The following is a 26,466-nucleotide window of genomic DNA, read 5'->3' on the forward strand; positions in this document are numbered from 1 at the left end:
AACAGATTTAGGAAGGGCATGGGAAATAACAAAATCCTCTTTGAGCCCAATATGTGATTCTTCACAAATCTTCTTCTCGAGACAAACAAAAATCAATTTATATATTAATAATTTTTTTTATATAATTTTATCTAATCTTCAGCAGATTTAGGATGGGTATTTGATCCATTGCCAATGATTCGTGGTGAGGGATGATGGTATGAGGGACTATCTACTCCCCCAGGCTGCATGCATGGTCCTCGTAGGCTCTCTCATTTTTCTCGCAGGTTTTTCGTATAGACTGTAGGTTGGATCAGTTTTGATATCATTTATAACAACTCACAATCTCATTCAAAAAAGTTAGTTGAAACATATTATTTAATTTTTTTTTATTTTACATAAAAATTTAAAATTTTTTCAATAAATAATCGATATAGAACTAAATATGTTTCTACATGGATCTTCACAAAATAAATTTGATTTTCGTTTGTTTTGAATGCTTGCACAGGCTGAAAGGAGTTGAGCCATGGGAGAGAAGTTCATGCCGATGCACAGGTGGAAGTGTATCCAAAGTTGGGGGATATCGGGGCTGCAGCTGTTGGGTTTAAAGGGATATCTCGGCCTGATATTGTTTCATGGAATGCTTTCGTTGCTCGATGTGTTCTTGGTGGGCATGATAACTAAGTTTTGAGTTTATTTTTTCGGATATAAAATTTTTTGTACATCACTGACGGTATAGAAAATCCGATGTAGAGTGCACTATCTTGTTCGATTGATCTATGTAATTATTACTTTTCAATACGCATTTAATATCTGTAGATCGATTTTTTCGTTTAAAAATTTTATATGACGAAAATATTTTTATCTTTTAGAAAAAATTATGACATATTATGTCTATATTATGACATCCTGCGTCCATAATATACACAGAATATCATAATTTTTTTAAAAAATAAAAATATTTTCATTATTTAAAATTTTAAAAAAAAAATCATCCTGCACGCATTAAATGCGTGTTGGAAAGTGGTTGGATAAAAATGTCCCTCTCATATTATAATATCTTGATCATATTATGATATTCTGAACTATATTACGTCATAGGATGCCATAATTTTTTTCAAAAGATACAGATATTTTTGTCATACAAAATTTTTAAACGAAAAAATTAATCTGCAAACATTAAATATACATTAGAAAATGGTAACTATGTAAATCAATCGGATGAGGCAATGCACTTCATGTCGGATTTTCTATGTCGCCCGTGGTGCATAAAAAATTTCTCTTTTTCGGATACGAAGCACTCCAACGGTTCCAATTCGTTCATTTTGCGGAGTATTCTTTAAGACTTGTGCTGGGACAGGGATTTTATATCTGGGACGGCAGATACATGGTACTCTGATTGAGGCTGGCTCTGATTCGGACATGTTGGTGGGTATTGGGATTGTTGATATGTATGTCAAATGTGATTGTCTAGGAGATTCGAGGAAAGCTTTTAATTTGATTCCTGTGCAGGATTTGATTTCATGGAATGCTCTGATCTCAGGATGTTCACATAGTGGGAGTGATTAGAAGGCTCTGTTTCTCTTCCCCAAAGGTGAGGATTAAAGATTTGAGCATTAACCAGACCACGGAAATCACAGGCATTATGCCCGCAAGGTTGACCTTCTTGGCCATGCTGGAAGACTTGAAAAAAAAAAAAAGGCAATGGAGCTTTTAGATAGCCTGCCTCTGGAAGCCGATGCTTCAGCGTGGGGAGCGCTCCTAGGGGCATCCAGAGTTCATGGGAATATAGAATTGGGTAGGAAAGCGGCTGAGATGCTCTTTGCTCTTGAGCCAGAGAAAGTCTTGCAACCATGCACTTCTCGCAAATATGCATGCTTCAGCTGGTGTGTGGGACGATGTTGCCAAGGTGAGAAGGTTGATGAAAGATAGAAGGGTGAAAGAATCTGGCATGAGTTGGATGGAGTTGAAGGACAGAGTGCACACTTTCATTGTGGGAGATGGAAACCATGAGAGCACTCCAAAGATACATGCTATGAACAAAGCTGGGTATGTTCCTATGGTAGATATTGACCTCCATGATGTGTAGCAAAGTGAAAAACAGGCGCTTCTTTCTCACCATAGTGGGAAGCTTGCTGTTTTTATTTGGGTTGATAAGTACTCCAGCTGGAGCGCCCATCAGAGTGATCGGCAAAATTGTCTCAAGGGAGATTATCGTAAGGGATTTTAATTGTTTCCATCATTTCAGGGATGGGGCATGTTCTTGTGGAGATTATTGGTAATGTCTGAAGGAACAAGGATCGTTTCTCATATGAAGAGACTACATTCTATTTATGCAAAAACTAGCTGCAGGAGCATGGAAATTAACTAAGGGTGAGATTTGTAGCTTGGTGCGGTATGGTTATTTTAGCATGACGCTGAATTTTTGGCAGGAATTGGGAATTTCTTTAGTTTGGTTGAATAAATTTTGTAAATATGCTCTCACTATGTAGTTCTTTTTGCTGATATTGGTTGAACTTGATGGAACGTATACAAATACATGCATGCAGTTCCTTTTTGCTTTTTCCTCTCCCTTTGTGCTGACCCAAAAATATATAAAAGCCCAGCTGTAAATGGATGGTATGTGAGGATGTAGTTCCTTTTTACCTTTTTCTTTTATGCTGACTGCTAACCCACGAATTTATAAGCTTACCCGAAAATGAATAGAATGAATGAATTGGTTCCTTAATTAGCCTAGCCATGCCAGTTTGTGGGAAGATCGAACGATCAACCTAAAATTGTCTATGAACCTAAGAATATTCAAATGTTAAGTTTGAAAATAACAAACTTTAAGTGTTTACTAGGGAAAGACGTTGGGCTTCTCAAGAAGCATGCAGGCCTGTTGACGTACACGGATTAGCTGATTGGTGAACAGACTCTCCCCGCAACAATCACATCATTTCTTAACCTTTGCCAATGCCAACGCCTCGCCTTCACCTGTCCGGCTTATATATATCCAACACGACCTTGTCAAAGTCCAGCTTATCCAACATGGACTTGTCGACGACTGAAAGGATGAAATGGGGTTTCAGCTGGCCCTTGCGCGTAGTCATAAAAACCAGATCCAGGATCTATTAGAGCTTTTCGGAAAAAGTATTTTGGTGAGAAAAAAATTCTGAACCAAGTAAGTCCTCAGCATGTTCACTAAGAAGACAATGAAATAAATTATCTATGAAGTTGGAAGCCACATCAGAACGACGTGCGTATATATCTGTCCACTAGCTAGGGTGTCCGAAAAGTGATTTTAATGGAGTACAAATGGTGTTTGATATTGGCACTATTATGCAATGAGGTCTCCATCAAAAGGACCCTAAAATAACACCCCCCCCAAAAAAAAAAAAATACTAGAGAACCGCCTCTTGTCAAATAACTTGACGCATGCCACATGTGATGTCAGTACATCAATCCCATCAATTGCACTGCACCAATAGCCATGTGCCCCATGGCGTGTTATGCTGCAGGCTAGGGATGACTTTGTTGTGAGGTAGTGCCCCTCCTCCAAATGGAAGAGACTCTCTTTGGGTTTGAAACTATGCAGCGTTTACCAAGTCTGTATACGTGGTTGATTCCATCACGCAGGTCTTCCTCCCTCGGAAAAGAGAAAAAGAAAGAAGGAAATGTAGCGGTGAGAAAGAAGGGAGAGAAGAAAAGGTTGTCCTCAACGTTTGTGACTCCATAATGCTTTAGGCCTTGGGGCACTTTTCAGCCACACCAGAAGTCCATTGTGTTCTGAATATTTTTTCTGTTACCATCATAGGAACAAGTATTCACAATTATTAGCTTCTCCATGCCTCATAGCTGTATGAAAGGACCTAAAGTTGGGTTCTCAATGCTCCCTTCTTACTCCTTTGGGTCACTTAAACCATTAGATGTCTTGTTGCTGACGATGAGGATATGTCTCACACCGCATCCCACTGGCGGCCGGTGGCCGGTGGCTCTACACACCCACATACTGAACGAGAGAGGCTACGTTCTTTTGTACATGGCATTCAAAGGTTTTCATGCATGCGACTTCTGTTAATTAGTTGGCCTTCTGCCCGCTACTATAAAATTCAGTGTGGATGTGCAGCAATTCTACCCTGTTTTCAGCTTGCACTCCTAAGTTTCATCCAGACTTCTGAACCCAACATCACAAAAGACTGAAATAACACAATTCATTCTTACTAATAAAAAAGAGGTTGCATTGCGTTGCCTTCATTAATAATCTTGTTTGCCTTTCTTTCATTAATAACCTTGATGACAATAGGATGGCTGTTCACATGAGTTATAATTCCAGCCACAGCTATATATATATATATGATGACCAGAGAGAGAATTGAACACTCGCACATCCACTGGTGCAACTAAAGTCTTGGGGTGTTTCTGGTCCTTGTCATACCTCTAGCCTAGTCTATTACTCAAGATTCAACTATGTGTAGGTGCTTCAATATCTCAGAGTGCTCATGTTATTGGCTCTTGTCTAATGGCAATCACGAGCAAGCTAGAGAAGCTACCTTGTACATGTGGACTGCTCCATCATCTCATTGAGTTGGTGATCATGACCATAGCCATTGCTATAGCTTGATCCATCCAAGGCTGCACCCTCAGGGTTAGAACATCTTTATCGAGTAATATCTTCGGGGAATCACCATATTTTCTACTAACCTGTGAAGAAGATATAACCTTATGAGAGAAAATTAAAATTATGATCTTAATTTATTCATAAATACAAAGCGTCATCATCTACTTATATGACTTGTTAATGGCAGGCCAAACTAACCCATCTAAGTTGGCCCAAGTAACATCCTATTTAAAATCAATCTAGCTATATGGCTAGGTATAAGTAATTTTACTCGTTTGTTGGAGAACAGTGACAAAGGAAGTTGTGTAATGCTTTTCTTGTTACCTCAGCAACAAGTGGTGCATTTGCTTCTGCTTGATAAATCTTGGACCATTCATTTTCTCGCGACCAGCTCATTCGGTAACCTAATGGCTCCATTCCATGGGTGGACACCATTGATACCGTGCAACTAGGATTGCACAAGTTCTTTGTAGCCTTAAATAGGGGCTTCTTTTGTCCAACCATACCTACAACATCTTTATCACCCTTGTAGGCCTCCCAACTCTCCATGAGGTTTAAAATCTGTGAAGATGTCAGACTTCCCCGTAGTTAAAAACACTTGTCGATCCTCAATGACAGAGTTTTGCATGATTTCTTATGCTTCTATTCTGATTGGATGTGTTGTGCATTTACACTAAGGTATTAGTCAATGGCATGCAATATAATAAAAATGTATTCAATAGATGTAAGAGCAAAAAGTATACACTAGGTGACCTCATGCATCAGAAATGCCTCAAAATAGAGGGACATCATAAACCCAACTTACTATTAGTATTGATGATAGTATTTAAAAAAAAAAATTAGAGAAAACGACCAGACATCCTTGCAATTTGCAGACAATTAGTAAACGAAGTAAGAGATACAAAAGCAGAGTTCAAGAAAAGTCTGCAGAGATAGAGTTAGTCTTTCCAAATTAAAAGAGAAAATAGGAATAAGAGGCAAAAGTGGATGACTTCCAAGTTGTATGATAGCATAGATGATTGTGAAAGGGTTGCTAATTTCGTGCTTGGATTGGCCTCTTCTAGTGGTCCAATTGACATGGACCAACTAATAGCCATGGATCGCTTAATTAGCAAAGATGATTCAAGCTAAAATGTCGAAGGATCTTCAGCCCCATACGTTCAAGAAATGATGCATCACATAAGAGAAAACAAAAACGGCTTGTTAGACTATAGAGTTACATCTACCCCACAATTGGCCCTTTTGTAATAGCAGTAAAGGAGAAAGGTGGTGGATGTGAATTGGAACCCAACCTAACATTAATTCGTGATGGAGAAACGTAGTGGACATTTGCCACGGAGCCCGGCATACTTCCTAGACCCACCCCATCAAGGACAATCTAATAGAAAAGAGGCATATCCTATGATTAATAGGACTTGAAAATCCATCAAGCATTTCTCACCCTAATTCTCCAAAATTTGATTATATTAGGTTTTATTTGTGACATTATAGCTATATGCTGGACTTGTATTATGTACCTTTCTGCTCATAATAATTCATTTAGAATCTGACATATATTATTAAATATGGCTGGCTCTCAATTACATATGAACTGATTGATCGATCTCTCTACCAATATTCTAGAATTCCCCTAACTTCTTATGAATTTTGCAAAACATATTTTAAACAAATTCAAGGTAATGGGCAATTTTATTTCTTCTCCATGTATCCTTACTTCTATAAATCAAATGTCGAGATATTACATTATGCATGATAATTTCAACATATGGATGTAGGACCTTCATTATTTTCATTCTGATTTTATATATAAAATTTTATAACTGGAATAAAAGCAGAACTTAGATCAAATTTCTCAAGAATTTCTTTTGCCAATGAAAACCAAACACTTGTCGGTCTTCATTTTGATTGACAAAACTTAGGTTTCAATCATCCATCTCATATTCTTCTTTCTACTTTGACATTGCCTTCATAGTTTATGGTACTAGGATTTGATTATAGGGAACAACCAAGGAACTATATGAAGCACATGAAAAATTGATATATAATATTGAATTTATGAGCAAAGAGTTGCATTAATGCTTAATTTCCATAAGATGTAGATAATTTTTCTCTTCACCTTTCGACACCGGCGGATGGTGAGGAGGACGTTCCCAGCCTGGTCCATGAGCACCGTCTCCTGCCTCCAATTATGTGCATAGTTATCCACCCGAAAGACCATTCGACCATCGGAATCGTCGAACACTGTGTAGCCATGACCATTGAAGAGCAGCGACTTGCACCACACGGTCAGCCGGACCGGAGATGGAGAACACAGCTCAGGGAAGACTCCTCTCGGAGAACCGGCTGATTTTCCGGTGCCGTTGCTCCGATCCTCCATTGGGGTCTCCTTGCCTTTGGGGACCTCCATGGTAGCAGCAGGGTTGGAAGCTTTGGAGAACTCTTTTATAGGCTTTTGGAATTAATGCTACATGGAACCTGCATGGACTTTTCCTATTTTATGGGTGGCTCTCAGCAGCGTACGTGCTTAATTTGAAATAACGGCAGTAATAAAGGTTCTCCTTGTTATGTCACACGTATACGTGCAAAAATTACTCCGCTTATATGAACGGGCGTGGCAACTTACTATATGATACAAATTACGATGACTATTTATCTCATATTTTCACTGTTAAAAATTAAATTGTCATCTCTCTGTTAATATTTCTATACATATGCAAAGGTACCTGTCCAACAGATAATTTTTACATGCATAAGTTCAATTCCATTCACAACTAGTTTCATTTGTATACCATTCGCAAAGAAAACCTTCCTGTTTTTATTATCCAAGGATTTTCTCATGCTTCTTATGTCCCTTTCCACTTGCATTTAGTTATCTTTTAAGGCAGCATATATATAGTATGTGTGCATGCATGCATGCGTGATTGCATGTACATATGTATAAGAGAAATCAGAGGGGCTACTGTCCTCTCAAAAAATTTTAAAATACTTATTATCTATATATATATATATAGTGGTCCTTCAATATTTTGATCTTACACACATTACGAGTCCACCGATTTGAAAAAAAATCATATAATTAATTTACATATTAATTTTTATTAAAAATAATAATTTTTTTTTAAAAAATAATTGTTTATTTATTCTTTAATCCTTTATTTATTCTTTAATTTTTAATATGAAAGAGATTATTAAGATTTTTATACAATCAAAATCATTTTGCAGATGTCATAATATAATATTTTTTATTTATCTTTATTTATATATAAAATTAAATATTTATTAATATTTTTATAATATTTTGATTATATATATCTTTATTTTATTATTTTTTATAAAATATTTTACTTAAAAAATTATTATTTTATTCTTCCAATATTTGATGTCCGGCTTCGCCACCGTATGTATATATCCCACGGAGATATATCCTGGTATATCCTTGTAGTAGACACTAGAATTTGAGAAAACATGATGGATGATTGGTTTGCTGAACAATGATGAATTCTTGAACAACATATACCGATCTATGAAGGCATCTGAAAATAGCAAAAGTGAAGGTTGACCAGCCACCGTTGATGACTACCTACATTCTTATCCAGTCTCATGCTGCTGCACTGCAAGGCATTGATCAAAATCAAAAGGTTACAACAGTTCTGTTGTAACGTGTACCAAAGTACCAGCCAACCATTTGATAAGATCAAGTTCAAAATTTATGGACAAGTGATCTTCTAGTCCTCCGATATTCTCTTCTCATTTTTGGCTCATTCCTCGTTCGCCTACGTTTTTCTCATGCCGCATTCCTGCCTAACAATGTATGGAGACGGTTTAGAAATCTTGACAAATGTGGAATTTTTAGGAATATGAACACATCAATAAATAGACAAGTCGATTGCTCCATGATCGTGAGATATCGAGCTGTAAGAAGAGTCAGGATACTGGCTTTCTTTCTCTTTTGAAGCAGCCACAGGGAGCCCCGAGAAAAGGACACAACCCGGACATTGAAGTGGTACTCATGGTTCCAACTTCATCAATCATGCTATTTTGTTATATGTCTGTTGTTCTCCTTTCAAGGAAAAAACTGTCCTCGCATAGTTTCTTATGACCTTCCAATCATATGCATTGCCACATTAGCGCATATAGAAAACGCATAGGACCTATATATATATATATATATATATATATAAAGAAATCTTGGATTGTAGATGTCATAGATGAATGAAGCCAAATATATGTAAATAAATATAAAAATTATTCTGCTATAATAATCATCAATGATTATTGCTGTACATATTTTATATCGTGACATGTGTTGCAATCAATCTTCGAGTGCACTTGATTCTGATGAAGAATAATCTATAAAATAAATTTATTGGCCGAAATTATATCCGGTAGAAACTCTCCGATGTCTAAGTCAGTGGAAAGTACTGAACAAGATATTTAGTATCGAATTCGACAGAATTTTAGTCCAGATATGTCATAGTATTGCTATTTCCTTACCTCTCCTTTATAAATAATTCGGATATAATCACTGAACATGTAGAGCCTTGCTTTTTATGGCACTAAAAGATAGTTAACCCTTATTATTGGACTATAATCATAGAGTCAATGGATAGTTTATGCCCACTAACGATCGTGGCATGTAGTTATTATTCACGATCATGATATCGTAATTGTAGATTAAACAGTCAGTCATGTCAGTCGATCGTGGCAGTCGGTCATGGTAATCAGTTATGGTAGTCAGTCGATCATTAGACAATCGGTCATTATCATATTGGTTCGATCATGAAGGTGTTGCTTCGGTCATGATGGTCTTTGCTTCAGCGATAGAGTATTAGCGGACAATGAAGAGGGTCGACAACCAACGATGGGTCGGCAGACATCGACGATGGATCGGTCGGAACTGATCAACTGCTGGTATGTGGCAATTTGAGGGTGGCGACTGTTGTTCCGATAAATGATGGGTTGGAATATATTGAAATGAGTTCGGTTATGAAAAATACTTAAGACTTCCGTATAAAATCTTTTCCATGACTTATTGAGATATGCTTTTGACCAAAATGTCTCATTATTAAGATGTTTTGGTCATAACAGCTGCCTTTATTTTCGATCATCTGTAATTTTCGTCCACTCACGATTAGCACTAGGGGCTTTTACAAATCTTTGCCACTGGATCTGATTTAGTTTTAAGAGGATGTGTCGTGGTTTTCTAAGGCAAGATCCGCGTACTTGGTTGTTAATGATATTTGGAAAGAGTGCGATGGCTGCCTGTCACGTGAAGGCATGCCATGGATGTTCCCGAGAAAATATTGTACTTGACCGAAGGTGTATCGTATTTAGAATCTGACGGCTTAGCTTTAGGCGACCATGCTGCCAATATATTGACTCCAGGAGCACTTATATCGGGCTTCCGAGTGTCCGGTGTGAGATGACTTTGTCCTCTCGAAGAGAGAGAAGCAACAACAGGGGGCTTTAGGATCAAATATTACTTCGCTTTTATGAATGTTCGCCGCAGGATTTCTGATCCGAGCCCATTGTAAAGGATTCAGTGTTGAGCTCTGTTGCCGATGCGCAATCGGATGCCGATGCAGAGTTCGGAATCGATCTTGAATCCGAGTGCCGATATGGAGTTGGAAGCCGATCTTAAATAAAAAAAAATAGATCTGATTATTCCTGTTACATTCAATCTCTTATTGTACCTATTATCGATAAAAAATATTTATAAAATAAAATTTATACTGATCGAAATTATATCTGATGAAGACCCTTCGATACTTAAATCAGTAGAGAGTAGTGAACAGCAGATGAATATTCAAAGAGACAGAGTTTCAACTCTCAAAAAATTTTATCAAATGCTGTTCATTTATCTTCTTTTATAGACGAGTAGTTGGTAACCATCTGTAATGGTTAGACACTTGGATCCCACTTGTTTCGACATTATGTGATCGTGGTATGGATAGTTATACCCACCACTGATCATGTTCTGACCATTATGCACTTTCTGCATTGGTAGTTTCTGATAAGCTGATTATATATCGGTAATCAAAGTATGTCGATAGTTGTGGAAGTCTGAACGAGCATCGGTCGGTAACTCTGATATGCCAATGATCATCGATCTGAGATCAGTCGAGTTGCCATAGTTGAAGTTTGTTGATGGTTGAGGATAGTCGACTGTTGGTCAGCAAGCCGATTGATAGTCGGTAGTTTGTGCTTATGAGATCGATTGAGAGTCGGAATCGGGGAGTCGGCTGAATTGTCCCAATAGTTGCCCCCCACCTAAGTTCAAGATAGTCTGACATATGGATTGTCATGTGGTATGACACATTGGACGAAGAGAGTTGTCACGTATTGTTTCGAGCCCCAATTCGACTGCAGACATTAATGATTTTTTGAAATACGAAGGGTTTGCAGCCATTTTGTCTTTTCGATAACTATGAGATCATCATAGAGGTGTCGCTTCGAGAAGATAATTCGACGTCCGGTGAATCCAGACGATTCGATTCTGACTAGTCAATTTCAATCACGTGTCCAGATGTCATTGGCTCTATGTCATTCACACGGATAGTGGTGAGGTGGTGTAATCTGAGGGTAGGTTTATCGAACCGTCCAATCAATGATCGATTTTGATGTAGCCACATGTTGAAATCTGAGGGAGCCTTGATTTGAATAACTTCATTCGGACCATTGAGGGGTCCTATATATATAAAGTCACCTTCATTTGGACTTTCTGCTTTTGCATTCATCATTTTCCTCTGTAACAGAAGGTTTCGTCCCCAGGTGCTGAGAGTTTTTCCCGTTCACATCATTTCCTAGTTCTCCAGGTCAAGTTCTTGTTTCTCTCTTCTAGGTTTTTTCTTTTCTTCTTTTTCTAGGTTCTTTCATTTTCAATGATAAGTAGGGGTAAGAAGGTGAAGGCCTTAACTTCTCGAGATAGTCGATCGGAGAATCCGACTGATGATTCTCCTTCGGATCCACAGATGGAAGTCTCCTCCCTATCCGGACCTAATATCGATCGGCTCCGAGAATAGTACCGTATCTCGAAGCAATATCAGCTCTTTGCCCCTGGTTTGGATGATCGGATGAACTCTCCTTCTTCGGATCAGGCTGTCTTTTATATCGGGGACCTTCGGACTGATCTTCGATTTTCGATTCTGAAGTTCATCCGAAATCTTCTTGATTACTATTGACTTTCTCCTACTCAGTTGGCTTCGAATTTCATTCGACTAATTATCAGCTTTGCTCTATTGTGTCGTCTTATTTCGACTAACCCTCGTACCTCTCTTTTTCGAGCTTTCTTCATTCTTTGTCCTCATCCAAAAGCCAAGGATTGATGATTTTTCAACCTGAGGAAGGATCTTTCTTTTATTTTCGATCTTCCATCGTCCATTCATGAATGGAAGAATCAATTTTTCTTTATTTCTTCTTCGTCTCTTTGAGATTTTTTTTTATGCTAGGGCGATCCAAAAATCGGCCCCAAGGAGCATAGTCGGGTTGACATCATCGATCGAAAAGATTTTCTCCGACTAAAAGATATGCTAATGACAGAGCAGGCTCTCTATAATGCCGGACTTAGTTCGGTAACCTCTTTAGGTATAGCATAATCGGTTGCTTTTTTTTTGTTTTCTTCTGAACTTTGTATTGAACTTTATCTTTTGATTGCAGTCATGTGGTCGACAGTGCACATCTTGACTGCTGACATCCGACTACATACTGCTAAGAAAAGAGCAGCGACTGATGCTGGACCGTCCCGACTACCGAAGAGAAGTCAGGGTGACTCTGAGTTGGTGCCGACGAGGGAATCCGACTTTTCATCGGTGGTAGCTCCCAGCACCGAGCCAGTTATAGTGTTGTCAGCTCCGACAACGCTTCCTCCAATTGAAGTGCCGTCGGTCGGAGTTGAGATGACAAGAGGTGAAGATGCCACACTAGAACCATTAACGGCACCATCCGTGGAGGTTCGGACTGAATCTGTGGCCAAACCAGAACTATCTGCTACTGCGTAAGCTATTCCATAAGTAGCTCGATCTCGGACGTAGTCGAGCATCGATTTTGTGACGGTTTCAAGCGAACGACCGCTGACTGCGGAGTGAAAAAAGGCGCTGGCTACCTCTGCCGACAATAGACCGTCAGCAAGTCTCCCCACTCTTTTCGATATCCGAATCTCTGTTGGTGAGTCGGTCTTGGTCAATCCGTCATTGGCCAGATAACTCATCGAAGTTGCACTTCTCCCGACTAATAGAGAGAACAGGAGAAATCAGACAGTGTCCGAAATATTTTCTTCATTTTACCCGATGATGCTTGGGATAAATTAACGATATTTTTTTCTCCTCTCTTTTTTTTTATTCGACCTGACTTGTCCTTTTCTTTTAGTGGGCACACGATATGTACGCTCTAGAGAGCGGATATCAAAAAATCATCGAGCTTCGTCGGGCGTGGATGGACAAGGTGGTAGTTGCCAACGTCGAAAAATCTATTGCTGTCGAACAACTTCAAGCGGTAGCTGAACAGGAAAAAAAACTCCAGGAAGAGATCTCCGCATGACGGTCGAACTACAGTCTTCCAAAATCGAATTAGGATCAGCTCAATAGAGCATCACGTCTCTTGAATCTAGGATCAAAAGTAAGAAACATTCTATCAATCGACTCTGGAGAGAGAGAGATGGATGTATAAACGAGCTTGAGGTGGAGCGCGGAAGGCATCGAGCCATCATGGAGAGGTTGGCATCGGTCGATGCAGAGTCAGCCTTCGTCAAGGAAGAAGCTGAGTCGACGAAGGATGCTTTGAGTCTGGCCATCGAGAACTTCAAAAAATCACAAGAATTCCAAGATGAAATTCTCAAGGATGGATTCACCTCCTACTGTGTCGGATACGAGAATGTCAGAGATGTGGTTGAAAAATTATATCTGAATTTGGATCTGAGCAGCATCGTCCCTCCTAGTTCGGGAGAAGAGATTGCTGAGGAGACCACCACGCCGACTTAAGGAGATGCACCGACTGCACCAAAACCTACTCCAACCATCAAAGTTGTATCGAAGCAAGGTGAAGAAGAAGCTGACTGGTGACTGGTGTAATACATTTTCTTTTTTTTTGTAATCGGACTAAGTCTAATTTTGTAATCAGACCTTGGATCTAATTTTGTAATCTCTTCTTCAATGGATGAAAAGAAAATTTTTAAATATGAATTTTTTTTATACCTGTACTGTCAATGTCGTTGAATAATAATTGGATTATCGATCATCTATCGGTGAATGGAATGTCGACTAATAATCATAGTAGAGTTTGTTCGTTACTTGGGTGTCAGCCGACTTAGTTTATATATTTTAGATATTTGATAGACGGTGATAAGCCGAATATCCTTCGACTGACCGTAGTTAAGTCGGTGTATTTTTTACTTGATCGGGATTGAGTTGGTATAATATTATATTGAGCTAAAGCTAAGTCGGCATGAATAGTCATTCGACTTAAATCAATTTTTACAATAAAAAATGGAGATATAGTCGGTACAAGCTGACTGATTATTTATCAATTCGATATTGTCATTCGACTCAAATCGATTTTTACAGTAAAAATCGAGATACAATTGGTACAAGTTAACCGTTTACTTATCGGTTTGATGCCATTTTGTAGATAATTTATAGTTGATTGAAGATTTCAAAATTTAGAACCCTAATGATTCATTTCGAATAGTATATATGTGAATAATTTTATTGGTAGTATATCTTTAAATTATCGATATTTCAAGTTTGAGGAATAGTCATTTCATTAAGAGTTTCTAACTGATACGTATCCGATCAAAGTGTTTCGGTTATCCTTTCTAGTTTGAAGATAATTTTTTTTGGTTCATAGATTTTGAAACTTCTGCTTTTCTTAGGATCATGTCTCCTAGATGAAAGACCTTTGGCTTGACTTTTGCATTATAATACTGAGCTATTCTTTACTGATATGCTGCCATTCGAACTTGAGCTTACTGTCAAACTTTCAAAAGTAAGTCTAGGTCGGCTCTTCAACATTTAGAATTGCTTGACTCATTATATTGTTCAACTCTTACTGATAGCAATCCGATCTCAAGTGAAATCATCCCCTAAGTTCCGTAGACTAAGTTGAATGGTGACTCTCCTGTCAGTATATGAGGAGTTATTCGATATGCCTATAAGATCGGATATAATTCTTCCATCTAAAGGTCTGTGGCTTCATTCAGTCTGATCTTGAGATCATGTAGAGTTATTCGGTTTGTTATCTCCACTTCACTATTGGACTATGGATGACCGACTGAGGTGAGCTTGTGCTTAATATAAAATTTTGCATAAAACTCTTTGAAGTTCTGATTATCAAATTATCGATCATTATCAGTGATGATGGTATGTGGTAGATCGAACTTGCATATGATTAATTTTTGAATGAAGTCTTCTATCTTACTTTCAGTATTTTGTATCAGAGATTTAGCTTCTATCTATTTTGTGAAGTAATCAATAGCAACCACTATAAATTTTTTTTGACCAGATGCTGGGGGGAAAGATCCAAGTATGTCGATTCTTTATTGTATGAAGGACCATGGTGCAATAATTGATGTCAGCTGGCTGGCTGGTTGATATTGTATACTAGCATACTTCTGATATGGTTCACATCTTCAGACAAGTTCAGCCGTATCTTTCTTCATGGTGGGCCAATAATATCTTTGTCATAAAATTTTATAAGCCAATGATTTGCCCCTCAAGTAATTTTTATAAATTTCTTCATGAACTTCTTGGAGTGTACAGTCGACATCCGTTGGTCTCAAGCACTTTAATAAGAGAAAAAGGAATGATCTTTTATAAAGTTGTCTATTCATCAAAATATATTATGAGGCCATCCATCGTAGTCGTTTGGCTTCTGAAAGATTTGTAGGTAGAGTTTCATCAGTCAAATACCGGATGATCGGATTTATCCAGCTTGGCTCGTTATTGATTTGCAGCACTTCGACTTTATCAATACTCGATTATTCGAGACATTCGATGAATGTCCGATCCAGCGAGCTGAATAAAGTGATTGCAAGTCAGAAAAGTGCATCAGCTCGAGCATTCTTCGCTCTTGGAATGTGAGAGGTCTCGAAATATTTCAAAATTGATGCAAGATCTTTCACTTTCTGAAGGTACTTCATCATGACGGAGTCTCGGGCTTCAAACTCATCCTTGACTTATTCGATAATTAACTATGAGTTGGTGAAAACCTTCAAGTTGTCAATGTCAAACTCTTTGGTAATCTTTAAGTCGATTAGAAGAGCTTCATACTCAGTTTGGTTATTCGAGACTTTAAAATTAAACCAAAGGACATATTCGGTTACAATCTTTTCGGAGTTGGTGAGGATGAGACCAGCTCCACTACTTTATACGTTGGATGCTCCATCAATATGTAGCACCCACACCGATGCTAAGTCGGCCTCAGGAGTTTCAATTTGCTTCGATTTGTTATCGAGTTCATCCTCAGAATTATTGTTGGATATGGTGCACTCGACTACAAAGTCGGCTAAAACTTATGCCTTTATTGACGATCACGGATGATATTGAATATCAAACTTACTGAGTTTTATTGTCTATTTCACCATTCGATTGAAAGTATCAGATCGGTACAGAATTATCTTCAACGGTTGATCTGTCAAGATAACTATTGGATGTGTTTAAAAGTATGGATGAAGTCGTTGTGATGATATGATCAGAGCATAGATCATCTTTTTTGCTTTTGAATATCTTATTTCAGCATTATGAAATACCTTGTTGGTATAATAAATCGACTATTAAATTCAATTTTCATCCTCTTGGATGAGTATTGAACTAACTGCCTCTGTCGAAGTCGCCAGATAGAGATACAAAGTTTCTCCCACTTTCGATTTTATAAGTAATGATGGATATATCAAATATTTTTTTAAATCCTCGAAGGACTGTCGGCACTCATCTGACCATAAAAATTTTTTTGCTTATCTCAAGATTTTGAAAAAAGATAAACATCTTTCTGCTGACCTTGAGATGAATCGGCTAAGTATGACGATCTTTCCAGTGAGTTGTTGTATCTCTTTCTTGAAACTTGGATGCTTCATATTGATGATAGTCTGTATTTTTTTGAGATTAGCTTCAATTCTTCATTGTGACACAAGAAATTCAATAAATTTTTTAAAAGTTACTCCGAATGCACACTTAGTTAGATTCAATTTCACCTGATGTCGTCGAAGTACATCGAAAGCTTCTTCTAAGTCTCGAACATGATCAGAAGTTTGAGGGTTTTTTATCAGTATATCATCAATGTAGACTTTCATGTTACGTTCAATTTGTGCTTTGAATAGTTTGTTGACTAGCCGTTGATAAGTAGCTTCGACATTCTTTAAATCAAACGGTATTATTTTATAACAGTAGATGTCTTTGTTGGTTATAAAGACAGTATGCTTCTCATCTTCGAATACCATTCGAATCTGATTGTAGCCTGTAAAGGTATCCATAAAGTTTAAAAGTTGATGTTCCGAAGTCGCATCAACTAGTTGGTCGATCTTTGAGAAAGAAAAATTATCTTTCGGACAAGTTTCATTTAGATATATGTAGTCGATGTAGATTCTTCATTTTTCATTGACTTTTCTTACTATTACTACATTAGCAAGCCAATCGATATAATTAGTTTTTCTGATGAAGCCGATCACAAAGAGCTTGTCGACTTCTTCATCGACGACCCTCTACCATTCAGGAGCAAAAGATTTTTTCTTCTGCCTCACCGGTCTAACTTTAGGATCAATATTCAGCCGGTGGGTTATTACTTTTGAAAGAATTTCTGATATATCAGTTGCCAACCAAGCAAAACTATTGACATTTGCTGCTAGTAGATTCACCAGTTGTTGCCGCTCCAGATCAGACAATTGCGATCCAATTTGGACCGTCTTCTCAGGATCTTCTTCTTTTAACGGGATAGAAATTAGTTGCTCGGCTGGTTCTCCCCTTTCTTCAATTTTTCTTTGGTCTAATTTATCGACGGACAAAAAATCTTCAGATTGATTATTCTTTGTAGAGATCATGAAACAACATCGAACAAGTTATTGATCTCCATATATTTCTCTAACTCTATTTTTTGTTGGAAATCGGATCAATAAATGGTATGTTGAAACTACTGCTCTCAAGATATTAAGTCCAGATCGTCCAAGTATGGCATTGTAAGTCGATGGGACTCGGACGATTGTGAATGTCAGGAGAACAGTACTTTTTGTGGATCTGTTCTTATGATTGGTGGGAGAGTAATTTTCTCTTCCATGACAACTGCATCTCTAGTAAAATCGACTAATGGCGTTGAGACTCTTCTGAGTCGGTCACTCGGTAGTCACATTTGAAAAAAAATTGAGTAAAAGAGAACATCAGTTGAGCTTTCATTATCGATTGAAATTTTTTTTACATCATAGTTTGCTATCGTCGTCGAGACAACGACAGCATCATCATGGAGAGTTTGTATTCTCCAGACATCATCTTTTTAAAAAAAAATTATATTATCTAGTCGTCATTTTTTTGTCGACTTTTCTTCAGAAGTTGCCCCCCAGTCCCTCGATCGCCCAGAGATGACGTTGATCACTCCCACCGTTGGTCGATTGTTGATCGTCTCTTCAGCTTGCGGCTGAGCTTGTTGGTCGGTGGGAGGTTAAGTCAGACGATTTTATCAAAATTTTCTGAGATAGCTACATCAGATTAGGGCCTTTATTTCATCCCTATGTTGAATACATTGTTCGGTATCGTGACCGTGATCATGATGAAACCAACAATACTTCTTCTTATCGTGACTCCTCGATGGTGCTTTCATCGGTGGAGATGTCGAAGATACTTCTCTCCCTCAATCTTCAGTAAAATCTACGCACGGAAAGCAGATAGGAGTATAGGAGTTATACTTATTGTTATAGTGGTTCGATCTTGGACTCTATCGATAGGATGAAGCTTGCTTATTGATCGTTGACTGACTTGATTCGATCGAAACTCCACTTTTCTTTTATTTCTTTTTCTGACCTTTTTCTTCTGTCTGGCATCGGTCAGAAGTGCCCTCATTCGCACGAATATACTTATATGCGCGCTCTAAGAGTTCAGCATAGATTCGAAGGAGAGTCTTATCCAGAGAGTAGATGAATCTAGATTCTTTCAGATCTTTCTTCATGGCTGAGATGGCCATATCTTCGTTGAGGTCTCTGATCTCAAGTGTGGTCGTGTTGAAGCGAGCCACGAAATTTCTCAATGTCTCTGTCTCACCTTGCTTGATGGAGAAGAGACTATCTGATATCCGTGACACCATTCGACTAGTACTGAAATGGGCCATGAAGGAATACTCGAGCTGCTTGAAAGAATTTATACTTTCCGGCTGAAGTCCAAAATATCAGGCTCGAGCAATTTTTCGAATACTTATCGGGAAGCCAATACATAAGAGGACGTCATTTGCCCTCTGGATCATCATGAGAGCCTTATAGCTCTCCAAATGATCAATTGGGTCAATGGAGCCGTCATATAGCTCCATCTGCGGTATCTTGAATTGGGACGGGATCGGTTCGTCCAGGATACGCTGAGAGAGAGGTTGGACAGTATGGAAGTCATAGTCGTTGGAAGACTTTCGACTTTTCACTTGAAGTCGGATAAATTGATGGTCGATCTTCTTAAACTTGTGCTCATAGTCGTCGAGCCGTTGTTGCTGAAAAAATTTAGGGATAGAATCTCCTGAAGAACCGAGGATGGAGAAGTAGAAGGTACGTACGGTCTCTTTCCCTTTTCGATAATATATACATGAGAAGGAGAGGGAGATCGCTACGAAGGATAAGCGGCATGATGGGAATACCAAGAACGCAGTTGCTCAACTCGGTGAGAGTATCGAGACGGTCGTCATTCTGGAGATGAAGAGGGTGAGTGCTGTGGAGGACGGTGGCTGTACCTGGATGGCACTGAATGAGCCATCGATTCCTCCACCGACGGTTGCTGCTATTGTTGTATCTGTTGTTGTTAGAAGTTGTGGACCGCTTCCATCAACACCTTCATTTGCTGCATTAGAGCAGCAATTTGTGTGTCTGTAGTGATTATAGGATGCGAAGAGCTGGGCTCTGCCAATGGAGGAGGAGGGGGATCTTCCCGACGGAAAGATTGTCTCGCAGATCATGTAGAGTTTTGAGTTCTAGTCTTTGCCAGGATTGCTCGTATTCTCCTCCTACCTGACGCACTAATCTGTTGCAGCCAATCCCCTATTGCACCTGTCGCCGGTGAAGAGCACCTGTAAAATGAAGTCCATACTGACCAAAATTATATCCGATGGAGACCCTTCGATGCTTAAGTCAGTGGAGAGTGGTGACCAGCAGATGAATATTCAAAGAGACAGAGTTTCAACTCTCAAGAGACCTTACCAAATGCTGTTCATTTATCTCCTTTTATAGATGAGTAGTTGGTAATCATTTGTAACGGTTAAACACGTGAGTCTCGCTTGTTTCGGTATTATGTGATCGTGAAATGGGGAGTTATACCCATCACTGATCATATTCTGGCCATTATGCGCTTTCTGCACTGGCAGTTTCTAGCAAATCGACTATATGTCGGTAATCAAAGTATGTCGATCATATGTCGGTAGTTGTGAAAGTCCGACGAGAATCGATCGGTAATTCTGATATGTCGATGGTCATCGGTCTGAGATCAGTCGAGTTGTCTTAGTTGGAATTTGTGGATGACTGAGGATAGCCGACTGTTGGTTGGCAAGCCGATTGATAGTCGGCGGTTTGTACTTATGAGGCCAATTGAGAGTCGGAATTGAGGAGTCGGCTGAATTGTCCGAACAATCCCAACAACATGATACCTTGTTAACAACTGACAACATCTAATGAATGATAAATTACAAAGAAAGCCAGGCTTTTTGATCAAATCTTACAAAAGGATCTTTAACTAGGGGTCGTATCTCTTGCATATCAAGCATCAACTTGCATTTCATATTGTGGAATGGAGCACCCCCGTATTAATGCTGTCAGTGGCTGTTTGTTCCAGATAACATGATAAGAAATAATAAAACATCACTCTGGAGCCAAAAGAAAGAAAAAAATGATTAATGAATCCATTTGATAACACAGAAACTGCATTATATCGCATGAAGATTGATTATATAGAAAGTGGAAAAACCAATTTATGGGTAAAGTGATAAAATACAGACTCAAATCTTTGAAAGAATACTATACATGAACCGCTCTGTAGACTGATCAATCCATTGCCACCAAAGCAGTTCATCTGGATCTCGCAAGTATCAGTGCATGGACTGAAGATAGCTTAAATATTCTTTATAGATTATTTGAAACAGATACTCGCATATGTTCCATAACCCTAACCCTGAATGAGTGCTGGAGAGTACAGAGGAACAGTATGAAATAATTTGATATGTTGAGAACTCTTTGCTAATTGTATAGAGAACAGGCCACCTTTCTGTTTCTTGGCGTTCGCTCTGACTTCCTTTGAGCTTTCGTTTTTTCAATAAAGACCGGTCCTCCAAGGAGGAAGCAAGGTGAACAATAAACTGGTGTCCTGCCTACTTCTCATGAATAAGAGTCCATTTGGAGAACAACTAAATACTTTACCACAAATTGGTGCTACAACAGGTAGTAAATAAAGCTTTTCGGTCTTTCTTCCATACAGACCAATATTAGGGTGAAGCTAGTAAGGGCGAACTCCTGATAACAAGTAAATGCTTGTTTGACTCCAAAACATGCTGCTGAATAGAACCTTGTGATGTGGTTCTTTCCTAGAAGTTCCTGTCTATTGGCTCCCGTTTACTTCTCAGGCCCGAACCAATAGAAATGTGCTATTATTAACAGGGCCCCTTTGCAAAGTCTTAACATGGAAGGTAACAGGCAATACTCTGTTGAGTAATCTCATGATGACAAACAATGTGAAAAATCACATGATAGAATCTTCATCACTGCCCAAGTAAACAACATTTCAGATGAAGGCTCACATGATTTTTCATTCATCAAGAATTCTAATTACATACTGATAAACTAAATATGAATTATATTTCAACGCCACAAGGATCTAAAGTCCCCTTTACCTACCAACTACGGTCAAAATTTGCCTTGCCAAAGTGTTGAGCAAGTTTGTGCAGGCACAGAGCAGCTCTTTGTCTTTCAATGGCACCTCCATCCTTTGTGGCAGCATTGTTTTAATTCACCATGTCAGACCCATGACAAAGCTTAATCTTGGATGGCCCTGCATTGAAATTCGTGAATGCCCAATTTTTGCCATCATTGCCCCTGCAAGCATCACTTGAGTGGCACAGAAGCTTCTTTGTTTTCACTCTCTCCCCATTCAGGGTTTTTGGCAGGCAGGATAGCCTCATCACACTTAATGTATCATTGTGGGTTGTAGCTCACCACACTTGACTCTGTGGGTAAATGTGGTTTGAAGGCTCAAGCTTTTCAGAAATCTTGGCTACTGGTAGAGTAGAATATGCTCCATATTTCTTTTGCACGTAATATACTCTGATATACCCTTTCCTCCTGATGATTTAATTTTTGTGAAGAAACAGGAATTTTCTTAGTTCTATTACCTGCTAAGATTTCCCTCTTCTTTGGCCTTTTCCAGATCCACTTTGTCCTTCTAGTTAGTTGACAAGGAAAAGTGAGGCTGACAAAGTGGTATTCTCCATATTCACAGAAGGAAAGATCCAAGGTGCGTAATTCTATGAAAGGCTAGTGATTTTGTTTTTTTGCATATTGGTCTATCCTTATTTTTGGGCTGTATATATCAGCTTATCTTGTCTTTTACTCTGTTGAGCTTGAAAGCCTGTTCACCTGTAAACTATACAGGTAGTGCTTATGGTCTCGTATGACTAGAAAGATACTGTTTCTCAGGGCTAACTGGATTTTTTATTTGCTTAGGAAAATCGTAAGTGCTTTTCCTTGCACAGGATTGATCTCGGGAAACCAGAAAATCTTCCTTGATATAACATTTCTTACTACATTATCTCAGCTTTTGTTTTATTTTTTTTTCTGTTTAGTTGAATAAACATGTATCTTCTGAACTCTCTGAAATTAAAAAAGATTGCCCAATGAGTAGCAAAATTCTTTTTCACTACCATGAGATGCTTATGCCTGATGGATGCTTCTTGTATATGTTTTGGCCCCATTCCTGAAACAGGATTTTTGTCGTGGACCTCGAACAGATGGGATAAGGCTTCTACATTTATGGTGACCGATGGTCGTCCTTGCCTCCCAATGGAAGATCTGTTCTAACCTACATGCGCACGCACGCACACACACACATTTATGTACATATATGTAGCTCTAAGTGTTGCTTCTCTGATTGTTCCAATTGGCATTTGACTTAGTTATTATATATACTTTCCAAGGAAACACTTTCCACGTTGAGAAGAGTGTATATCAAGTCTTGATGCTTCTTTGATATTGTTGCAGAATATTTTCCTCATTTCCCAATATAACTGATTTAAAAGAAGAGAAATTCCAAGATTTTATTATGATGGGTGGTTGTTTAGAATTTTGTTTATAATGTATGCCTTATATATATTCTTCATCTCAAAAAGGTCATCCGAGAGCTTGGTGGAAGCATTCTTGCAAGAGCACCAAAGCTCTGCAATTTTGTTGAATGGAGAGGAGAGGCTACAAGGTCGTATACAGAAGGTAATATGGTGAGGTAGTAATTTCAGCATACTGTTCTGACTGCTGGGATATTTGTTCCATCTATATAGAAGGCGGGTTTATATTCCTTCCAACCAGGTGATCAGTTATGTACAATTACTTCAGATATGCCAGCCTTTACTTGTGCGTGTGCATTGATCCAGATGACAACGAACGGGAAATCCTTGAAATCATTCATCATTTTGTCGAGATATTGGACCATTATTTTGGCGGTGTGAGTCAAGTCTTCTAATCATATACCCATTGACCACTCGTGAAGCATATTTAAGCTTATTCTTTCAAACTTTTTCTCTTTTGAAATTTTCAGGTTAGTGAGCTTGATTTGACGTTCAATTTCCACCAGGTACTTTTTTGTGCCTCATTGCAATGGGCATGCTACTTGTCTGATTTCAACATCTTTTTGTTGGTCGCAAAATTGGCAGGCATATTATATAGTGGATGAGATTCTGATTGCTGGTGAACTTCAAGAGTCGAGCAAGGAAAGTGTTGCACGACTTGTAGCTGCACAGGTAGTAAGACTTGGAGCTGTATGCAGCTAATCCCCTGAAGGCAATTATTGTGGCAACCTTCATATAGTGATAATCCCACCCATATTATGTTTGACCTCTGATGAGTGATGGCAAACTATTCTCATGGTGGAAATTACAAAGAAACTAAAAGGGTTGGAGTATTAGTTCTCTTGAATTTCTGTAGGGGAAAAAAGGTACGGTTCTATCTATTAATCTCCGAAGTATGTTATTCGCTGTTGTGCTGCCTTTTCTCAGTATCTCTGAAGAGAGGATCAATAAGAATACTACCTGATGTGATTACGTGCCAAGAGTGACGGACCTGTCCCCCTCTACCGCACGTGAGGTATTGTCCGCTCTGGGACGGTGCGTATCCGCTACAGAAAACCACAACGCCGCACCTCACGATTTTGCCTCGCAAAAGGCACCTCACATGGGTAAGGGAGAGTCCATACTTTTAAGCAGTAGACACTCTACGGCGCCAATGATGTGGTTACGTGCCAAAAGTGATGGACCTGTCCCCCTCCACCGCGCATGAGGTATTGTCCGCTCTGGGATGCTACAGGGAACCACAACGCCGCACCTCATGGTTTTGCCCCGCAAAAGACGCCTTACGTGGGTAAGGGGGAGTCCGCACTTTTAAGCAGTAGACACTCTTGACTGTAACCGGTATGAAACTTTCGAAGTTCAACCTTCCGATGTCCGACCCACAACACTACCAATTTGTTGAAATCTTGATATACCAGTTATCTTAGTGAGGGCGGAGAATGAGATAAAACCCAGATCTCGGCTTATCTTGGAAGATATTGAAAATCCGAGATTAAGAACTATATTTAAGCATTGATTTCAAGATTTATTAATTAAAAATGATTTAAGTAAAAAAAGTGATGGAAAAATATGGACCGGTATCTCGGATTTTATTGGTTCTCATCAGCTGAGATACTTGCAACATCGTATCGGGAACTGCTCGATACTGATACAAACTGAGATCTCGGCCAAGATGAAAACCTTGAATTCTACATCTAAAATGTTTGATAGGTAATAAAGGAAAAATTGTTGGACTCGAAACATGTGATTCCACAATCCACAGGTCACTGCCAGTTATATGAAGCATTGATGGGTAAAGAAAAACCTAATGGACAAAGTAGTTACATGCGGATGTTGTTTGGGAACCATCTGATATTGCTCTCAGAGAAATAACTGTTCTTGACCAATTTTATTTTGCCTTGCAGGATGCACTGGTGGAAACAGCAAAAGAACAGGCTTGTTCGACAAGCAATACGATTGCACAGGCTACCAAGTAGATAATCTTATGGTTTTGTGATGTTCAGTTTTTTGCACCCTTTTTCTCACCTCATTTAAATGGGACACATTTGTGCTGCGCCTCTAAATTTCATTTTTTGTGCTTTTTTTTTTTTTTTTTAAAAAATTCTGTTCTTTTTTGTTACCTGGCATGTTTGAAGCAATAATTACGTTATTTCATTAATTCTTTTTATCATTGATCTAGAATCTTCATGCCAAGGCCTACCTTAATATGGGGCTTCAGTTCTTTTGTGCAAAACCTGTTAAAGCCTGACACGAAAACCTCTTGCGGCATTCATTCAGTGTGTTCCCATTGTTGTTGTCATTTTCAGCATGAAGCCAACAGAAATGTTTCGAGCTTGTATTGATATATGTTAGCATCCTGTCATATTCTGATGATTGCCACTGTCCTCGTATCTTACTTCTGCCCATAGTTGCCACAATGTGAAACCACTGGGAGGCAGTATGTCACTGAATAGTAATTGTCAGGAGATTTCTCCCTAGTATTCCACTGAATGTCGTGTGAAGTATGAAGGTAATAAGAGGAAGAAAACAAATAGGAGTTAACAGGGAAACTGAGGACTTGATGGTGTCTTTCCATTGATTTAATTGACCTAAGTTAGCACTACTCTGCACTAATTTTATTGGTAAACGACTGATAAAATCTTCAAAATGCTTGTACTCATGTCTTTTGTACGACTTCTCGCTTTGGGGAATCTGAACCTACCCTTTTTAACTAAATGGTTTGTTTTAAACTGGCCAGTGTTTGCCTCTAGTAACAGGGCTATAAACACAAGTGGTTTGTGCTAAACTTGGTTCAGCTGTAGCTGCTACCATATCAATGCAACATTTTTGAGCCTGTGCTTTAGAAATGATCGTAAGTTCTTACTATGATTATGAATCTGTGACCAAGAAATTGTTCCTGCTGCTGTAATAATTTCAAGACTTCATCTTGGGAATATGGAGTTCCAATCATGTTTTGCTCTCTCATATTTCTAACTATGATGTATTCTGTACGACAACTATTTTAATTAAAAAAAAATATAAGAACACCCGTTCAACTTTAATCCAATTTCATTTATATTCTCTGTATTTAAAAAGTGTCAAACTGATCCTTCTAGTTATCGATATATTCGTATCTCCGTTAACGAAATGATGTCATATAATAATGGTATGATATCATTATTTTATAAAATGATGAAAATATCTTTATTTCCATCTTCTTCCTCTTTCCTTCTTTTTTCTCTATGATTGATCTCCTCCTCCGTCGCTGGCATCCCTCTTTCTTCCTTATTCTTCCGCCTCCTTCCTCCTCCTCTTCCTCTTCATCAATTTCTCCTCTTCCATGGTAGCTCCCTCCATCTTTATAAATTCATCCACCGTCTCTCATTTCTTCTTATCTTCCTCCTTTTCATCCTCTCTCCCCCAAG

The 26,466-nt window shown here is 38.6% G+C and overlaps 1 protein-coding gene and 1 pseudogene across 1 annotated transcript; one reads left to right on the forward strand and one right to left on the reverse strand.

Annotated features, from left to right (window-relative positions):
• Positions 1-4,208: 4,208 nt before the first annotated feature.
• On the reverse strand, positions 4,209-6,993 carry LOC105040043 (protein LURP-one-related 8-like). Its single transcript, XM_010916421.3, has 3 exons — positions 6,696-6,993; positions 4,904-5,140; positions 4,209-4,662 (listed from the first exon to the last, which is right to left on the reverse strand). The coding sequence occupies exons 1-3, from the start codon at positions 6,984-6,986 to the stop codon at positions 4,534-4,536; spliced, it is 657 nt and encodes a 218-aa protein (XP_010914723.1). The 5' UTR covers positions 6,987-6,993; the 3' UTR covers positions 4,209-4,533.
• Positions 6,994-20,154: 13,161 nt separating this feature from the next.
• On the forward strand, positions 20,155-25,038 carry LOC105039858 (AP-1 complex subunit sigma-1-like; annotated as a pseudogene).
• Positions 25,039-26,466: the final 1,428 nt, after the last annotated feature.

The sequence above is a fragment of the Elaeis guineensis genome, chromosome 1 (genome assembly GCF_000442705.2).
Source record: "Elaeis guineensis isolate ETL-2024a chromosome 1, EG11, whole genome shotgun sequence".
Taxonomy (NCBI): Eukaryota; Viridiplantae; Streptophyta; class Magnoliopsida; order Arecales; family Arecaceae; genus Elaeis; species Elaeis guineensis.